This window comes from Limanda limanda, chromosome 2 (assembly GCF_963576545.1).
Source record: "Limanda limanda chromosome 2, fLimLim1.1, whole genome shotgun sequence".
NCBI lineage: Eukaryota > Metazoa > Chordata > Actinopteri > Pleuronectiformes > Pleuronectidae > Limanda > Limanda limanda.
The window spans coordinates 1,085,873-1,106,921 of NC_083637.1; the positions used below are offsets into that span (position 1 = coordinate 1,085,873).

General features: G+C 42.2%; 1 protein-coding gene across 1 annotated transcript in view; it reads left to right on the plus strand.

The window, feature by feature from the left end:
• LOC132997179 (basement membrane-specific heparan sulfate proteoglycan core protein-like) overlaps positions 1-21,049 on the plus strand; it is a 31,296-nt gene that overhangs the window by 9,560 nt on the left and 687 nt on the right. Inside the window, exons 8-19 of the mRNA XM_061067424.1 lie at positions 10,835-10,870; positions 11,048-11,314; positions 11,965-12,234; positions 12,340-12,630; positions 14,212-14,484; positions 15,107-15,382; positions 16,449-16,637; positions 16,746-17,012; positions 17,520-17,882; positions 18,432-18,656; positions 19,317-19,568; positions 20,578-20,943. Coding sequence (XP_060923407.1) covers positions 10,835-10,870; positions 11,048-11,314; positions 11,965-12,234; positions 12,340-12,630; positions 14,212-14,484; positions 15,107-15,382; positions 16,449-16,637; positions 16,746-17,012; positions 17,520-17,882; positions 18,432-18,656; positions 19,317-19,568; positions 20,578-20,943 — 3,075 coding nt within the window. The remainder of the gene's footprint in view (positions 1-10,834; positions 10,871-11,047; positions 11,315-11,964; positions 12,235-12,339; positions 12,631-14,211; positions 14,485-15,106; positions 15,383-16,448; positions 16,638-16,745; positions 17,013-17,519; positions 17,883-18,431; positions 18,657-19,316; positions 19,569-20,577; positions 20,944-21,049) is intronic.

Genomic DNA, 21,049 nt, shown 5'->3' on the forward strand with positions numbered 1-21,049 from the left:
TGTGTTCGTATAAACCATATTGATATTATATATCATTTTATACAATAATATTGTCTTTTGCACACTCTGTCTACATATTCATACAGTCATAGTATATTATATTACCTTTTGTATAGTCAAATACTTATATTCATACCTCTACTATATATCATATATTGTTTCATACTCTCTGTATATTCTTTGTATACATAAGTCTATATACACATATTTATACATGTGTACATGTTATAATTATTATCATTACTTTTACTATTATATTTACTGTTGCTGCCATTATTACTATATACTGCTATATATACTGTAATATTTTTACATACTGTCTAACAATAACATTACCATCATATCATCAGTACTATTACCATCATCTTGACACTGCACCTTATCTACCTATTTATCTTGTGTTTCTGTTTTTATTCTTTCTACCTCAATATTTTTTATTTTATTCAATTGTATTGTATTTTATTGTATTCAAATATACCGGCTGCTATGACAACTTAATTTCCCTTCGGGGATGAATAAAGTAATCTATCTATCTATCTATCTATCTATCTACACTGTGATTGAAGGTGATCACCAGCATTTCACACATCATAGATACATGCTCTTTAAAAGTCTGCATTTTAAGCAGCAGTCTTCATGCAGAGCATCTGGAGTCAGAGGACGGATACTGAAAAGACTCAATAAAGTGATATATTATCTTCTGATCTCCATGAAAGCCGTGGCTACCTCCACCAGGAGCTCGTATTCTCACCCATGTCCATTGTTGTGTTGGTTGGTTTATCAGCAGGATTACACAAAAACTACTGAACCAATATCCACAAAACGTGGCAGAAGGATGGAACCAAGAACCCAATAAGTTAAGTGCAGAAACGGACCAAGGGACAGGAAGTTTTTCACTTTGTTTAAAATGAACATGTTGGACTTTTCCATCAGTTTCCCAGTGAAAGATTCCCATTTAGAGAACTGGTATATTAGTGTTTGCAGATGATTGAACTGGAGTGTCGGGGCTCGGCGGAGGCCACTAGATTTAGAATAAAGGACACATGTTGCGTGCTGTAGTTTTAACATCTGATTGCATGTTTCCTGTCAGATAACGTCGTTTCCTGTTATCAAGAAGTAAAAGACATCTTTCACAACATGAAATGATCATAATCTACAAAGACATTTTAAACTGAAGACATATTTGAGGCAATACTACTTTTCTTTTTTACTGTGTTAAATTCCCATCGTTGCTATCCCCATTATCACACAACAGGTGATGACATGTTTAGTCGCATGTTGTCTTTTAACCGCTGGCTGTCGAGGTGGTGTCCTGTAAACGGTGTGGGCTTTATAAACGGTGTGGGCTTTATAGATAATTGGCAACCTTTTTGGAGGAAACCTGGTCTTGTTAGGAGAGATGGCGTTCATCCTACTTGGGATGGAGCAGCTCTCTTATCTAAGAATATTACTAAGTCTATCACATGACAACCCAGAGTTGGGACCAGGAAGCAGAGCTGCAGTGCTAAACACTTCTCTGCGCTCCCTCTGGATCAGTCACCCAACCGCATAGAGACTGTCTCTGTCTACCGTCCGATTCAATTATTTAAATTAAACAATAACAGAGCGAGAACTCACAATAATCTTATACAAATTAACACAACCTCTGGAACAACACAGGAAACTAAGACTTTCAAATGTGGTCTTTTAAACATTAGATCACTGTCCTCAAAGGCTATTTTAGTTAATGAACTAGTCTCAGACTACAATATAGATTTATTGTCCCTTACTGAGACGTGGCTGCATCCTGATGAATATGTCAGTTTAAATGAATCTACTCCCCCCAGTCATACAAATTCACACGTTCCCAGGGAACTCGGGCGAGGAGGTGGAGTTGCTGCTATTTTTAACTCCAGTCTATCAATTAATCCTAAACCTAAACTTAGCTACAACTCATTTGAATGTCTTGTTCTTAGTCTTCCACGTCAATCCAGGAAACACCAACAGCCAATCATATTTGCTGTAGTTTATCGTGCTCCTGGGGCTTATACTGAATTTCTAACAGAATTCCCTGAGTTTTTATCAAACCTAGTCCTAAAGACAGATAAAATTATTATTGTTGGTGACTTTAATATTCATGTTGACAATAATAAAGATAGCCTGAGCGTAGCATTTATTTCAATACTAGACTCAATTGGTTTCAGTCAGTGTGTACATCAACCTACTCATTGTTGTAACCACACACTTGACCTTGTGTTATCATTCGGTGTCAAAATTGAACATTTAACAGTACTTCCGCGCAATCCAGTACTATCAGATCATAATTTAATAACCTTCGATTTTTCACTATCTGAATATATGCCCCTAATAAAATACTAATTTTCTAGATGTCTACCTGATAGTGCTGTAGCTAAATTTAAGGAAATAATTCCGATTACATTTAAACCCGTATTATCCGTCGACATAAACAACAAATTCTTTAAAAACCCGAGCTCTATTGAGATTGACCACCTCGTAGATAGCTCTGCAGACTCGTTACGATTAACATTAGACTCAATAGCGCCTCTAAAAAAGAAATGTGTAAAACATAGTAAATTAGCTCCGTGGTATAATTCCAAGACACATGAGTTGAAACAAATATCAAGAAAACTAGAAAGGAAGTGGCGCTCCAGCAACAGTGTTGAAAATCTCCTAGACTGGAAGAGTAGTGTTACAGAATATAAAAAGGCTCTCCACAAAGCAAGAGCTGCCTATTATTCAAAACTAATAGAAGAGAATAAAAACAACCCCAGGTTTCTCTTCAGCTCTGTAGCCAGGCTGACAGAGAGTCACACCTCCACCGAACCCAGTATTCCTCGATCCCTAAATAGCAATATCTTTATGACCTTTTTTAATGATAAAATTCTAACTATTAGAAATAAAATCAATCATCTCCTGCCCTCAATTGGCACTAATACCCTCCCAACAATAGAGATCTCAGAAACAGCTGAGAATCCTTCCCATTACTTAGACAGCTTCTCTCTGATCACCCGTGATCAGTTTACCAAAATAATCTCAGGTTCTAAACCAACAACCTGTATTTTAGATCCGATTCCAACTAAATTACTTAAAGAAATTCTGCCCCTAATAGATAATTCGTTACTTAACACAATCAATCTGTCATTATCATCAGGTTATGTACCACAGTCTTTTAAAATAGCTGTAATCAAACCCCTACTCAAAAAACCCACCCTAGACCCAGAGGTTTTAGCAAATTACAGGCCAATATCTAATCTCCCCTTCCTGTCTAAAATCTTAGAAAAAGTTGTAGCCAATCAGCTGTGTGAGTTTCTCCAGGAAAATAATATATATGAAGACTTTCAGTCTGGGTTTAGAACCAATCACAGCACAGAGACAGCCCTGGCAAAAGTCACTAATGACCTTCTAATAGCTTCAGATCAGGGACTTGTGTCTGTCCTCGTTCTGTTAGATCTCAGTGCAGCATTCCACACAATTGACCATCAAATTTTATTAGAGAGACTAAAACAGTTAATTAACATTAAAGGAACGGCCTTAAACTGGTTTAAATCTTATTTTGCTGATCGCTCCCAATTCGTTCAAATCAATGATGAGTCATCGGTGCGCACCAAAGTTAGCCATGGTGTCCCACAGGGGTCTGTGCTCGGCCCAATTTTATTCTCATTATATATGCTTCCACTAGGAAACATTATCAGGACACACTCGGTAAATTTTCACTGTTATGGGGATGACACCCAGTTATATTTGTCAATAAAACCTGATCAAAGTAATCAATTAACTAAACTTCGAGCATGTCTCAAGGACATAAAAACCTGGATGACCCGCAATTTTCTCTTATTAAACTCAGATAAAACAGAGGTTATAATACTCGGCCCTAAACACCTTAGAGATACATTATCTAATGATATAGCTGCGCTAGACGACATTGCCCTTGCTTCCAATGACACAGTCAGGAACTTGGGAGTGATCTTCGATCCTGATTTGTCCTTTAATAGTCACTTAAAAGTAATTTCTAGGACCGCGTTTTTCCACTTGCGTAATATCTCAAAAATCAGACATGTCCTTTCGCAAAAAGATGCAGAAAAACTAGTCCACGCCTTTGTAACATCGAGACTGGACTACTGTAATTCACTATTATCAGGCTCCAGCAGCAAGTCGTTAAAGACTCTGCAGCTGGTCCAAAATGCCGCAGCACGTGTCCTGACGAGAACTAAGAAAAGAGAGCACATTTCTCCAGTATTAGCATCGCTACACTGGCTTCCTGTTAAATCTAGAATAGAATTTAAAATTCTCCTCCTCACCTTCAAGGCCCTTAATGATATGGCACCTCTTTACCTTAAAGAGATGTTAGTTCCATATCAACCTACTAGAGCACTCCGATCCCAGAACTCAGGTTTACTTGTTGTCCCTAAAGTCTCTAAAAGTAGAGTAGGAGCCAGAGCTTTTAGCCATCAAGCCCCACTGCTGTGGAATAATCTCTCACTTTCAGTTAGGGAAGCAGACACGCTCTGTTCGTTTAAAAGTAGACTCAAAACCTTCCTTTTTTATAAAGCTTATAGTTAGAGCTAATTAGTGCGATGTTCCAAATTTGATTAAATGGCAAAAACCCCTGATGATGCTAAGACGCACAGGGAATTTATGACAAAAGACACACGGAGCTTCTCTTTCCTGCTTCTCCTTCCTTCCTTTTTCTCCATATTTATCACATCAAGATAATTCTTATCTGATCAGTACATGTTACTAACTTGACCCCTTTTCCCGGAGTTTCTGTGCCTTAGCGCCCGCGGATGCAGGGCCACAGCTGTGGCCGCACCATGGATATGATTGTGGATCGCGTGTCGGAGGTCGCAATGGTGGATCCAGTGGTGGATTCTGTATCGTGCCAGCTGATCGTCGTTGTAATGGAGGATCCTTTGTCGCGTTGGCATCGGATGATGAGGGACCACGACCGAGGCGGCAGCTGATAATGGATTCTAACTGGCGGCGGTGGACAATAACTGTGGATTATAGTGGATCCCATCCTGATGCTGGATCGTGGTCTTGCTGCTGGCCAGAGACTGTGATTGCAGCGGGACTGCCTGACACATAGTATTGAAAAAAGTTTATCCTCATCGATGCTGCTAAAAATCCTGATGATGTTTTCTTACACCTGACATCTATTGCACTTCTGTCCGTCCTGAGAGAGGGATCCCTCACATGTGTCTCTCTGAGGTTTCTACATATTTTTACCTGTGAAAAGGGTTTTTAGTAGTTTGTCCTGACTCTTGTTGAGGGTTAAGGACAGAGGATGTCACACAATGTTAAAGCCCCATGAGACGAATTGTTATTTGTGAATGTGGGCTATACAAATAAAATTTGATTGATTGATTGATTGATTGATTATTTCAGATATCATATAATTCAAAATGTCCAGTGACTATAAGGATGACAGTTCTGTCTGGTGCAGGGACGTGTGCTGATTTCTGTCACGGTGGCTCGACAGCAACACAAACGTATTAAAGTACAAGCAGCTTCAGAGTGGGGGTGTGAGGTTCCTGTGAAGAAGGAAACTGACCCAGGAAACAGAAGTGCACCAACACCTCCCTCTCTCATGTTGATAAGAGATGTGTTCCACTGATTCTCCACCTGTCTTGAAGTGGGTCTGAGTGGCGCTGCTGGATGGGACCATGGGGAACTCTTTGCTCCGGGTGCTGTCCTTATTCTGTGAGCTGGCTCATGAGCTTTTAAAGGAACAGGCACTCAAAACAGGTCAATCTGAGGAGGGCTGTTTTAAATGATCCTTGTGGTATTTTGACCAAAATATGTTACAGACATTTCATTAAGGCCCCAAGGAACCATATCAACTTGTGGTAAAATGGGCATAATATGTCTCCTTTAAAGTATGAGGTGATCTACAGGCCCTTATGTACATGTGTGTTGTGTGTATAAAATTATTACTTTCCTTTATTCTTTGCGTGCTGTAACACAAACGGACTCTTGGGGATAATAAAGTTGATCTTGAGCTGCTGCTTCACTCTAGTTCATGTGACGTCATAATCTTGTTTCTCTGACGTCCAGCAGGTTGTTGGTTCGATTCCCATGATCTCTTACTTTTCCTCTGTGTGTGAAATCATCCACTTTTATTCTGCACTTTCAGCTTTTTGCCATTTATTGCAAAAGGTCTTAAATCCATGAAGCAATAAACACACACATAACCAGTAATTAACACTGGTGCATGAAGGGATTTTTCATGTTCACAGTATTTCACATGAAATTTGAAGCTGGCATCTGCAACACGTTTTACACATTTCCATAGAAGCACATTTCTTTATTTCTTCACAACTTTTCATATTCATGACTTGTTACAATGAGATTTCTGGGGTTTATTTACTTGAATATGCTTTGTACTGGTGATAAAGTGTTTGTGTACAGTTTATGATTTGACCTTTTTATTTTACTTTATGATTCATTCATATATCAATGTGTAGAGTGGAGCTCTGACTGTGTCGTCCCACTGAACTGAAACACAACTGAACGAAATATAATGAGACAATGTCCAGCTGACTCCAGTTTATTTACCCATTAAACATGGAATCTCAGCTATCACCCCCCCCCATTCATTAAGCCAATTTTGTTCTTCCTAAATTCAATTGTATTTCATTGAAAAATTTTACTTGAATATAATAAAACAAACAACAGGTTTAACCTTGACATACTTTTCCATCTGTGTATAAAACACGTTGAAGCCTTTCAGTGTGAAGCTCGTTCAAATGGTGTTAATATGTTTTCTTTCAGACTTTTTACTTTTTACCAAACAGACACCACCAGAAATCCTGTTTTCATTTCCACGTCATCCTTAATGTGAATTTTGACTTATAGCTGCATATTTGAATGGCATATACAAAGCTCTCCTGGAAGTAGTTTGCTGCTGTAGAAAGATACGATCAGGTGTTCGTGCATTGAGGAGGAAGTGGAGCTGAATTTCATAATTTGATTGTGACTCAGCGTCACCTCAACTTCTTCAAACCAGGTTCTGCTGTGACTAAAGGCTCCAGTATGCTTCTACGTATACGTTTCTCGGAGAGGGCTCCACAGGGGGCTAAGAGTCTTTTTGATCTTTACCTCTCCGACCACTGTACGTTGAAAACAATTCACCGCCAAACCCATAGGTGGCGCAACGGAAGACGAGCTCAGAGAAGCCTACCCCAATTTTGGGAAGAAGAAGTCCACGTGTGTTTGTTGACCTCTGTCGGCTTGCCTCCCACACACTGAACCATGGCAACTAACAGAACTAAATAAAGTGACACCCAGCGGGTCAAGATGCTGATGTTATCGTTTCTTAGCGCAGCGGTTCCCCGGTCTTGTTTCCGAACTGTGTTGCTGATTCCACAGCTTGAAGCTCCGTGTAGCTTGAAGCTAGCCAGAGCTAGCTAGCTCCCCTCCCAGCTAGCTTCAACCCCAGCTTCCACACACAGTCAGCAGGGACTCCCGACACTAACTACTACCCAGTGTTTGCTTCTAACCTGATGGTATTATAGAGACAGTGTCATGATAGAAGTGGAATTAAAGTCGTGACGGCGGGTTTTTGCACTGTTATCACCGCAGTTAGCATGGTGGCTAGCCCGCTAGCCTAGCCTGCTATCGCCGTTTTGAAAGCTCGTTATAACCGTCTGTGACCATACACACATGCCCTCAGTGCTCTAACAAGCCACCGTCAGCCGGACAACTCCGCTGGCTTAACACACACGTCACATTAATCGTGGAATCGTAGTTGTGTTTGTGTTTGTTGTGAAGCAGGAAGTTTGAGGTCCGGAAATGTGAAATCCGGAAATTACGTCGTAGGGAATTGATGTCGTTCGCGGACCAATCACAGTCAAGAGCTGTCCGTGGGCTCTCCGACATGAAGACGGACAGTTAGAAAAATCAGAGGTGTACGAAAAGCTCTCCGAGGCGCTCGGAGAGGGCGTTCCACGACGGATAGGGCGGTCTTATCTGTCCGTTTTAGAAAATACGTATAAGCATAAATTGGCCTTAAGCAGGAGTCAGAATCTCATCACACGTCTCCAGGCATCAAAAGGCTTTTTACATTTAACTACACTTCTATTTGTAGTTTGGGTAAAAGTGAATGTGATGAATTCAAACTACTGCTGCACATGGTTCTTGTGATGTTCTTCTTCACACTGTGATTGAAGGTGATCACCAGCATTTCACACATCATAGATACATGCTCTTTAAACGTCTGCATTTTAAGCAGCAGTCTTCATGCAGAGCATCTGGAGTCAGAGGACGGATCCTGAAAAGACTCAATAAAGTGATATATTATCTTCTGATCTCCATGAAAGCCGTCTCCACCTCCACCAGGAGCTCATGTTCTCACCCATGTCCATTGTTGTGTTTGTTGGTTTATCAGCAGGATTACACAAAAACTACTGAACCAATATCCACAAAACTTGGCAGAAGGATGGAACCAAGAACCCAACGAGTTAAGTGCAGAAACGGACAAAGGGGCAGGAAGTTTTTCACTTTGTTTACAATGTTGGACTTTTCCACCAGTTTCCCAGTGAAAGATTCCCATTTAGAGAACTGGTATATTAGTGTTTGCAGATGATTGAACTGGACTGTCGGGGCTCGGCGGAGGCCACTAGATTTAGAATAAAGAACACATGTTGCGTGCTGTAGTTTTAACATCTGATCGAATTTTTCCCGTCAGATAACGTTGTTTCCTGTCATCAAAAAGTCAAAGACATCTTTCACAACATGAAATGATCATAATCTACAAAGACATTTTACACTGAAGATTAATTGAGGCAATACTACTTTTCTTTTTTACTGTGTTAAATTCCCATCATTGCTATCCCCATTATTTCAGATATCATATAATTCTAAATGTCCAGTAACTATCAGGACCACAGTTCTGTCTGGTGCAGGGACGTGTGCTGATTTCTATCACGGTGGCTCGACAGCAACAGAAACGTATTAAAGTACAAGCAGCCTCAGAGTGGGGGTGTGAGGTTCCTGTGAAGAAGGAAACTGACCCAGGAAACAGAAGTGCACCAACACCTCCCTCTCTCATGTTGATAAGAGATGTGTTCCACTGATTCTCCACCTGTCTTGAAGTGTGTCTGAGTGGCGCTGCTGGATGGGACCATGGGGAACTCGTTGCTCCGGGTGCTGTCCTTATTCTGTGAGTATCAGAAACTTTTATTCTATGAATGCAAAGTGTTTATTAGATGGTTGTCCAACCAAAGCAACAGCTGCTGGAACTGAAATGTCTTTATCTATTTGCTGAGGTAACCAGACGCATGTATTCTGTTACATGCACTTCAATAACTTTTATTTGAGACTAAATTGTGATTGTTGGAGAACCGTTAGAAAGTGGAAATTATATTTTCTTTAAATTTATTATTTGATGCCTGACACATGAAAATAGTCCAATTTTATACCTGATTCATTGATTCATTTGCAAAAAGATAATTCGATATAAGAAAAGTTGATTTGGAAACAAATCAAACATTGTGATGTTCTCATGGGAATTATAGACTTTAAAGTTACAGGCTGTGAATATTGTCTTGATGATTATCAGAGAAAAAATCATCTGATCCACATGAATTCAAATAAATGGATCAAACTCAGTAGATAACTGACATTTTAACTTCTTTGATTCATTGAGCTATTGATTCTCAGTGGTGGAATGTAACGAAGTATTTTTACTTCGTTACTGTACTTTAGTACATTTTTACGTATCTGTACTTTACTTAAGTAAAAATAATAGTGCATACTTTTTACTTTTACTCCGCTACATTTCTACAATATGTGTCGTTACTCGTTACATTTTATGAACAAAGTTTCGCCAAAATGTTGCTGTGACGGAGCAGCTTCGCCAGCGCTCCACACACGCACACACAGTCACACACGCAGCCACACACACGCCAACAAACATTTCCACTCTTCCTGTTAAAGTTCGTAGTTGATCACTATCAGCTACTCTGTTTAGCGCTGGGCCGACGGAGGGTGCCCACTCGTCAGCTCCGCATCTGGGTGACACACACACACACACACACACATACGCATCTGGGCGACACACACACATACTCACACACACACATACACACACAGGGGCCGGTAAGCAGCCGTCCGGACCACTCCGTGAAGAAGGAGGAGGAGACGTTTCTTTAGTTTTAACGCCGCCACTTTATTTATTGACTGTCCACCGGAGCAACACTCTCATCACCTCTAGGTGCTCGTTCACTTCTCGTATTCACACACTTCTTGCGCAAGTTACCCAGGTGCACTACGTCACTCTCTGGGCCCGTTCCTTAAAGGGGCAGGCCATACCTGCAACAGCGCGTTTGGCAGCAGCACTACAACCTTGCCTGTTTTGCTGAAAAAACATTCAACTGCTTATAATTATTACTAGTAGTGACATCTGTAGAGGCATGAGTATTACCAGTAGCTATATCTGCATTCTTTATAAAATGGCACAGCCTAGACATTGAGAGACAACCCATTGCGTGAGTACTTTTACTTGTAATACTTAAAGTAAATTTAAAAGCAAGTTTACTTTTACTTAAGTAGGATTGTTGATGTAGTACTTTTACTTTTACTTAAGTATATATTTTCCTGTGTACTTGTACTTTTACTTAAGTACTAAACTTCAGTACTTCCTCCACCACTGTTGATTCTCAAGACATTTCATACTTTTGTACAATTTCTTTGATGGGTAGTTTTAATACTTTAGCTCATACTCGCTTCTACAATATAACAGTACTTACTAATATACTTATTACTAGAGTCTGTACTGTGTTAGTTTATTAACCAGGTTTAATAATTACTGATGAGATACCAATGTTTCTTTCAGTGCTGAATACACTCCTCTCCTGTGGACACATTGAATGTGAGTCAGCTCTTTTCTTTATTGATCTCTATCTTTATTAATATGTATATTTCATCCCAGTTTTCTTTGTTTATGTTGTTACTGAGATTAGTGAGTATATGAATGAACTGCAAACTTATAGAACAAAACTCTGGTTGGTATTTCCTCTAACTATGTCCTGTTTGTGCGGGGGGGTAGATGCTGAGCTGACCTTTGAACCCAACTCAACCACTCTATATTCTGGGGAGCATGTTAATCTCACGTGTCACATGAGAGAAGCAGATGTCAGTGAGTGGTTTTATGAATTCAAGTGGAACGACAAACCACTGGTTCCCATCACTCCCACTAACGTGCTCAGGATTCCAGAGCTAACGCCCGACAGGAACGGGGATTATCAGTGCATCGCTCACCACAACAGCTCAGAAGACAACAGACGGAGCAACAGGGCCACTCTCTCTGTGTCAGGTGAGATATCCAGAGTCCTTGTCCCCGCTGGGAGCTTCACCCACAGACATGTGGAGACACAGGACAAAGACAAACACAAGTCAAGCACTTCACAAGAACTGGGACAGTAGAAACATGAAGCTTATTTTCCACATGGTGTCGACAGCCGGACAAATCCACGTTTCTTCTTCTGAATAAATGCATCGATTTCTAAATAATTATAACGATAGTATTAGTTGTTATTTTAATGGATATATACTACATACTGAACATAAACAATTTAATAATGAATTGATCTCTAGTTAATTATGAAAATATAGATTTTTGCTATTTTAATGGATTTATATTTCATATGCTGAATTATTTAATTTAACCATGAATTGATTCCTAATGGAAGTATTATTTTATCCATGTATACTATATAACTACATGTTCAGAATTATAAAATAATGATGAATTAATTCCTAATCAACACGAATGTATATTTTTTAAATCTTCTTTAATAAATGTATACTACTACTGATGTAAAGATTAATAATGAATTGTCTCCTACTTAAGGATGAAGATATAATTTTTTGCTAATTTAATAGATGCTTCACTACATGAACTGAGTTTCATAAAGTAATAAGGAAGGATCCTAATTAAAGATGTGAATATTCTTTCCCGAGCAGCACACAGACCCAGAGCCACAGTGAGAGCATCCAGGACGTCCATCCCAGTGGGCGGCTCTCTGACTCTGACCTGTTCTGTGGAGGAGTCTGCGGGTTGGAGCTACGACTGGTTCACAGGTTCCCCGGACGCTGAGGAAACCGCCATCGCAACAAATCCTGTGCAGAACTCTCTGAGCATCTCACAGGGAGGCAGCTACTGGTGCAGGGGAAGAAGGACTCACTCAGATTTCTTCTCAGAGAAGAGTCACGTGCATCACACCGACAGAACCTGTGAGTAGCACGCTTTCATGACTGGCTACGATGCAAACAGAACCAGTCAGCAGCAATATTAACCAGTTCTCTCTGTTGGTTTGATATTTGTGTTTGAATGTTCAGTGTCACACAGAAGCTTTGTCGTGCTGCAACACAACTGGACTCAGATATTCAGCGGTGAGACGATCTCTGTCAGGTGTGAGATCCAGGGAGGAGGAGACACCCAGTGGGAATATGAATGGAGGACAACAAGCTCCCACCAACCAGTCACTGGTCCAGACACAGCTCCCACACACAGTGAATACAGGCTGGGCACTGCCTCTGTTTTCCACAGTGGAGAGTACTGGTGTAAGGCCAGAGCGGACTGGTATTCCTCAACAGAGTGGAGTGAGGCCTTCCAGCTGAGAGTAACACGTACGTCCAATCATCTTTCAAAACCTCCAGGAGGACGTTATGTCTTCACCTCTTTCTATTGGTTGTTCCTGGCAGGATTACATAAAAACTACTAAACCTATTTCTGCCAAATCCCCAGAAAGCATCTGGGTGTGAACCTAAACTGGTCCACATGTAAACCAGCTAATGTGGCCCAAATACCTTAAAACCAACCTGGGTCTTTCTGGCTCACATCAGGTGCTGTAGGCAAAGTGTGATCTGGATGTGGACATCAAGTGGTCCATGAATGGTGAACATGGCTCAGACAGCACATAACACATGGGGGCCTAACCCTAACCCTTGTGGTTGACACACGGTATTGCTCCGGCTCATCTGTGGCCCGGCTCTGGCAAACAGCAGTGGACTGCCCCAGTGCCAGGGGTGGACTGGCCATCTGGCATACCGGGCATAATCCCGGTGGGCCGTTGACCCAATGTGGGCCGGTCTGGTCCGCTATGTTGTTGTTTAGTTTTTTTTCTCTTCTTCCTCTCTAAATTCCCTCCAATTGGGCCGGCCAATTGGCTACAGAGGGCTAGCAGTGTGTTGCCAGCATCGACGCATATTATTGGTCTATTGTTTGTCATTGTTAATCAATCATGGGCTGACAGGCTCAGAGAGCCCTGACAGTGCTGTCAATCACAATACAAACCGGGGGCGGGGGGGGGGGGAGTCGCGGGACTGGCTGCTGCTGAGACAGAAACTTAACTTAATGGATAATAAGAGTAAAAAAAACGCCCGGGTGGCGCTGAGAAGCATCGGGAAAAAAAGCAGAAGTCTCGGGGCATTGTGTATCACTCTTGCTACTGATGAGAGGTCCATGTTTAGTGATATTTACAGAATGTTTTAGTGGTTATACTGCGGTTTATTAATGTTCTTGGGCAGACACAAGAGGCACTTGTTTATAGTTAATTCTTTGTTGTCTCTAGATGCACTGGTCCATTACTATTTGAACCTCAGCATCTAGGGTTCAAAATTGGTAAAATTATACATTATATGCATATTGTTGTTGTAATTTTTCAGTCAGTTGAGATAAATCTTGAGGAGAAACATTTTGGGTTGTTTTGTGTCTGTATAGGCCTACTATAAAAAGAGCTTTGCATTTTTTATTTTAGTTCTTGTACTTTTGATACTTAAGTACATTTCAACACCAGATACTTTTGATACTTAAGTACTTTTAATATGAGCTACTTTAAGACATTTAGAAGACATAAGTTACGTCAATTTAATGGCAGATGTGCTCGGCTAATTATGTGGGCCGGTCTGAGCCAAAAAATGCCCGGGCCGTTTTGTTCTCCCAGTCCAGCCCTGCCCAGTGCCATCACTCCATGAGGTGTGTGGGCTGGATGCCAGTGTGACAGTGTGGGACACATCTGGTTCAGAAGCATTGAGCTATGTGGGGATCAATGAACCTTTTACATGTTGAGATTCATCATTAGACCTTTTTTGTTTTATATATTCTACGATCAGAACTTTGTCCTCTACTGAGTGAAACTCTGCTTCATACGCTTTAATCTTTTTTCTCCATTTAATTTGTCTTTCATTTTCTCTCACGCACTTTGAAAGCCGATAAACCCAGGCCCAGGCTGACTGCCGATAACACAACCCTCACAGGAAAGGGAAGCGTAGCACTGAGCTGCTCTGTGGAGAACGCGTCTGAGTGGAGATACGACTGGTTCAGAAGAACCTCAGCCTCCTCTGAAGCTCAGATCCTAAGATATAATGAAACAGATGATGGAATCAGCATCTCAGAGGAAGGCATCTACAGCTGCAGAGGACGGAGAGGAGACACAACCTTCCTCACAGAGGACAGCAACCGAGTCACAATAGAGAACAGAGGTAAGAGTCCGTTTAGAAATCCAAAGACTAGTTACCTCCGCTGTGGAGGTTATATTCTGTCCCTGGACGTTTCTTTCTTTATTTGTTTGTCAGCAGGATTACGCAAAAACTACTGGATGGATTTTCACCAAACTTGTGACAGAACCAATGAAATTTAGATGGAATCCAAACATCCAGACTTTCTTTAACACAATGTAACTTTGACTGAGCAACAGTGCCCTCTGCAGCCACACGTGATATTGTTTAATAACTTCAGAGTGTTTCTAACTGATCTCAGTTCAGCTCACTCTTCAGCTGCAGCTGCTTGTGACAGGTTGTGACTCTCAGTCAGTTCTTCTCTCAGGAGATGGAACCCACTCACCAGAGTCACAGAGAACAGACGCTCAGGGAGAGAAGGAGGAAACTTTCTCCTTATTAAGGCAGAGAATCATCACATTAACTTGGAAGCTGCTGTTGTAATGTTAAAAATTCGCAAAGTGTTTTCTTTAAGATTGTCTGATTCTTGTTTGATTCTTTCCCTGATGAAAAGATGAGAGGACTGGTATCTGTACAGTTTGGTGGAGGGAGGAGCTGTACTGAGCCATTCTACTTTCTTCTGTTGTCTGTTTCTATTTGTGATCAGTTTCCCACAAGGCGTCTGTGGCTCTGCAGCCTGACTGGTCTCTGGTCTTCAGCGGTGAGACGATCACTGTCCGGTGTGAGGTCCCTGCAGATGTACCAGCTGAGTGGGAGTATGAATGGAACAAACCCAACTCAACTAGGGTTCCAACACACAATGAATTCAGGATTGTCAATGCGTCCTCGTCCGACAGTGGAAGCTACAGGTGTTTGGCTAAAGACAAGAAGAACTTGAATTCCACGACCGAGTGGAGTGATGACGTCACATTAACAGTTTCTGGTGAGAAAGAGTTTTGAGAAACTGGCAAATGTTTCCTTCAGTTTATGTTCATATGCGCTGATACAAAAATAGAATACAACAAAAAAGTAACGAGGGATGCATCGATTCAAAAGCTGAACATCTTACCGATATTTATCTCGTTGTTGCGATCAGCCTATTGGCGAGTAAGATGACGTTCACCGATGTTTAGATATTTTTCTCATCTGGGAAGAAAACAAGTGCTGTTCAGAATCCAAGTCAAAACCTCCTGGAGACAAACGATCTGGGACCAAGGTCCTGCCGATACTCGACCAATCGTGAGTCAGCCTCAGCTGTCAGTCACGATGTTTCACCCGGTTTTTATAACGTCAAAAACTAATTCAGTTCAACCCAAAACTTGAACATACATCAGAGGTAGAAGAAAGTCTTTTCCTCCTGAGGTAATTTGACGTGTACTGCAGCCAGCCACCAGGGGGCGAACTCACTGTTGTGGAGCTGTGATGTCGTCCATCTTTATATACGGTGGATGCTCAGCACCTTTAGACCAGATGGATGTGGGCCACTTCAGGCAGTGATGCGGCTCCTCTAGCTTTCCTCTGGACAGAATGGATCCGAGCCGAAACTCGTCCACTTGTTAAAGAGCTAATGTGGCCCAACGCTCCCAAAACACACCGGGGTCTTTATGGTAAACATGCGGTGCTCTAGGCAAAGTGTGATCTGGATGTGAACCTAAAGTGGTCCATGTGGTGAATATGAAAATAGATCTAAACGAATATGGGCCACGTCTGGCAGCTTTGGTTAATGTACGGTACGGCTGTGGCTAACTTGTGGCTCTGATGTGGCAAACAGGTGGTATAATCTGGACCAAACCATTCTGTACTTTAGCTTTTACTGCAGTTTTAGTTTGTACAACTGCAGAAGACTGAAGGAGATACATGTTCTACACATTTCATTCAACTCACATGAAATGGACTAAATGCCAAAGTGTTTTTAACATTAACAGAAAGACCAGCGGCGAACCTGAGTGCTGACCACAGAGCCTTTCCAGTAGGGGGCAGTGTGCTCCTGACCTGCTCCGTGGGCCCAGCATCACCCGGATGGAAGTATTATTGGTACAGAGGTGAGAAAACCTCGGAGCCCCTGACGGATGAGGATTTCAAGTCCCATGGACAAAGTGCTAGTGCCTCACGTGAAGGACTGTACTGGTGCAGAGGAGGAAGAGGAGATCCAGTTCACTACACCCAGTACAGTAACTCAGTCAGGATTCATGGAATCGGTGAGTGAGGAGAGAATCCATTCTGCGTTCATGACTGTTTGTTGAGATGACGTAAAGGTTGATGCTGATACAAGCTGTTATTCTGTCTTTACTGGTGAATATGAACAGTCCACAACAGAGCTGCTGCGACTCTTCAACCCAACTGGCCGAGCAGATACAGAGGAGAAGCCGTCACCCTGAGGTGTGAGATCCAGGGAGGAGACTCTGAGTGGGAGTATGAATGGACAGCAACCAGCTCACATGCACCTCCCAACACAAAGGAGTTCAGGATCAGTCTGGGGTCAGATCTGAGCGGCAGCTACTGGTGTCAGGGCCGACTGAAAGGTGCACGGCAGAACTCCACAGGATGGAGTGTTCCCCTCACGTTGTCTAACGGTGAGTCAAGTCATATCTACTATTAAAATATAGGTGTTTAACTTTAAATATTACAAATTTTATATTTGTTCAATGCTCATGTACAAAAGAGAAGCCAAAATATCCCGGATATCAGCCATCTTTCACTTTTCAGGTCATTTAGAGCCAGAGTCTGTGAAATCATGATGGAGGTGTGGAGCTGGGTATCGAGGTCCCGCCCATACATGTGCTCGACCAATCACCAGTCAGAGTCAGCTGTCAATCATGACGCTTCACTGTTTTTATAGCATCAAATAACTAATTAAAACCAAACTGATCAGAAACATGAACACGTGAGCAAACTGAAATGAAAGAAACCATGGTTGACATGTACTACAGGCAGCCACCAGGGGGCGGTGTTATAGTTTGGCTTCACTTTTGTGGGCAGTCATGTCGATGGCTGAATGTGAAGCATCCACAAAACTGCATTGGTTCCAAAATGAAACAAACATGAAGACGTGTTTTTGTTGTGACGATGTTCCGTTTCAGCGGCTGCACCACGACCTGTCGTCACTGTGTCTCCGTCATGGCTGACTCCTGGAGCCTCCGGGACTCTCACCTGTGGGGGGGGTCCACATCCCACTGCAGGGTGGAGGTTCTACTGGTACAGAGCTCACCCCATTAGTTTGGATCCAGTCCCCAGATGTAAACAGTCAATTCGATATGGGTGGAGTGAAATGCACATTCCTGAGTTCAGTTATGAGCTGCTCCCAGGAAGCGACGGAGGAACTGAACAAAACTCCTTCGTCATCCGAGGCCTGACGGAGTCAGCAGGTTATGCATGTCGAGCTGGAAGAGGAGACCCCGTGTTTTACACTGAGTACAGTAAGACAAAGTGGGTGTGGCCTGTGGGTGAGTTTGTTTCTTTCTCTTGAAGCAGATGTTGTCCCTTCAGTCGCTCAGTTACTTGGGGAACTTTACTTTGGCTGGTTCCTCCAGGTGATTCACTTTTAGAGGTCAAAGTTCAAAGGTCAAGACAGATACAGGATTAGAGAGACAATCTGAAGCTTATATTGATCAGAGAATCATTCCCCAAAGTCTAATGTCACATGAAATTATTCTTTGTGTTCATCCTATAGGACCTGAAGTTGACATTATTTATGATCATATGCTCGGACTGACATCATCATGATGTCACTGTGATGTCACTGTGATGTCAACAAACGATGTCGTCCTTCTGACATTTCCTCTGTAAAATGATGCAAAGCCTAAAATGACACCTTTAATTACAAATGTATTCTGGTAATATTATGACCTTATTCCCAAAAAACAGAAGTGACTGAGATGGAGTCTCTGCTGATGGCTTCATGTTTTTAATGCTCGACAAATTTAAACCATTAGTTTCTGTTTCACACTTCATGTCACGTTTTTCAGATTCCTATTCGTCAGTGTCTCTCACAGTGAGTCCGGACTCAGTGCAGCACCACTATGATGACAAGATCCCTCTGACCTGCAAGGGAGACTCTGATAAACTGAGATTGTGGATTTTTACTGATTACGAAGAAGGATTGTTCGAGTGCGAGTCTCCGGAGACAAGCTTCACATGGAACTTGGTTTATCTTTTTTCTGGAGTTGTCTGGTGTGGATCTGGATCAGAGATCAGCAACGCAGTCAACATCACTGAAGGTTGTAGTTTTTCATTGAATCTATTCACACTATTCATGTTTCCAACATCCCATAATGTGATTTAACGGTAGAGTAACTGAAAGTGGGGAGCACTGCCTCCCTTCACTGCTCCTGCAGGAGCTGCACCCCCCACATGTACCAAGGTGCATCACATCCAACATGATCTCTGGATGAATTTCCCCTTCTTTATTTACACAAACCACACGTTCAACGCCCAGAATCAGCTGTGAGAGTGTGTCCGTCTGCGTTAAACAAGCAGACATCACGTGACTGTGTGGACGCCACAGCCCACAGCGCCACCCGGAGGCTGTTTCCCTCTCTCTACTCAAGTGGGAGCTCTTTTGGTTGGAGAGCAGGACTTATTGATGTCACATTCAGATTTAGTGATGCTCTCACTCTAAACCCTGCGCTCACACTCAACTCTCCCCTGCTTGAGCTCAGACGTCCTGCTCTTGAAGCCAGGGCTGTGTATTGAAACCAGATGTTTTTCCAGCGCACACACAACGTACAGCTCATGGACGTGAGAAGCAGGATTTAACTAAAAGTGCATTGAATGACCTTGGCTCCACTTTAACATCTAATATTTAGACTTATGCTGTTTATATACGAGCTGAATTATCAGGTTCTTCACATTGTTGATGGTTTTTTAACTGTTTACAGTTTACAATCGTGATGTTCTCCTGGAGAGCCCTGTCCATCCTGTGACTGAGGGACAGTCCGTTACTCTCAGCTGCTCATGGTCAAAAAGAACAAACCTCGATTCCATCATCTCTTTCTACAAAAATGATGAACTCCTCCAAAGTGATGTCAGAGGGAAACTGGAAATCTCAGCTGTGTCAAAGTCAGATGAAGGTTTCTACAAGTGTGAACGTTCAGGAGACTTCTCACCGGAGAGTTGGATGTCAGTAAAATGTAAGTGGGATCAATATGATGTAGAAAAGGAGTCTCCAGGTTGAGAAGTAGATTATAAACTTTTCTACTCAGTATTTTCACTGAGACGGTTTCTAAACACCAGGTCCACTTGCTCAATACACTTATAAAACCTTTTGTTACCCGGATACCAGCCATCTTTCACTTTTCAGGTCATTGAGAGCCAGAGTCTGTGAAATCATGATGGAGGTGTGGAGCTGGGTATCGAGGTCCCGCCCATACATGTGCTCGACCAATCACGAGTCAGAGTCAGCTGTCAATCAGGACGAATGTCGTGGCAATTTCAATAATCCCACTACCAATGAGGAAACGAGTCTCAAAACTCTTACAGTATTGTCACCTTTCTTTAATGCTCGAGCATGGTGCATACCACAGAGTTTAGTTTGTAATATGCACACCAGATGGAAAACAGGTCACTTCTTTTATACATTGGGCTAACCCCTCCCACTCTGGAGGGGGTTTGTTAAACAGGAAAAGATTGAGATCCTTTGATCACAAGGATACAACAATGCCTAGTCTACAGCAATCAGAGCAATATGCATTCAGTAGTAAAGGGCTGTGTCTAGAGGAAATCAGGTTACAGTGTCTATGATAATCAGGTCAATACACATTCAGTGTCTACAGGAAGAAAACAGCATGATCAAGGAGAGCATTGTAGGAGATTCATTCATGATCAATCAAAAGGGGAAATAAACATGATTATTATTGTCAACTGTTATATTTAACTTACACGGCTCACTGTTTTTATAGCATCAAATAACTAATTAAAACCAAACTGATCAGAAACATGAACACGTGAACAAACTCAAATGAAAGAAACCATGGTTGACATGTACTGCAGGCAGCCACCAGGGGGCGGTGTTATAGTTTGGCTTCACTTTTGTGGGCAGTCATGTTGATGGCTGAATGTGAAGCATCCACAAAACTGCATTGGTTCCAAGATGAAACAAACATGAAGACGTGTTTTTGTTGTGACGATGTTCCGTTTCAGCGGCTGCACCACCACCTGTCGTCACTGTGTCTCCGTCATGGCTGACTCCTGGAGCCTCCGTGACTCTCACCTGTGGGGGGGGTCCACATCCCACTGCAGGGTGGAGGTTCTACTGGTACAGAGCTGACCCCATTAGTTTGGATCAAGTCCCCAGATGTAAACAGTCAATTCGATATCGGTGGAATGATATGCAAATTCCTGAGAAGTTCAGTTATGAGCTGCTCCCAGGAAGCGACGGAGGAACTGAACAAAACTCCTTCGTCATCCAAGGCCTGACGGAGTCAGCAGGTTATGCATGTCGAGCTGGAAGAGGAGACCCCGTGTTTTACACTAAGTACAGTGAGACAAAGTGGGTGTGGTCTGGAGGTGAGTTTGTTTCTTTCTCTTGAAGCAGATGTTGTCCCTTCAGTCGGTCAGTTACTTGGGGAACTTTACTTTGGCTGGTTCCTCCAGGTGATTCACTTTGAGAGGT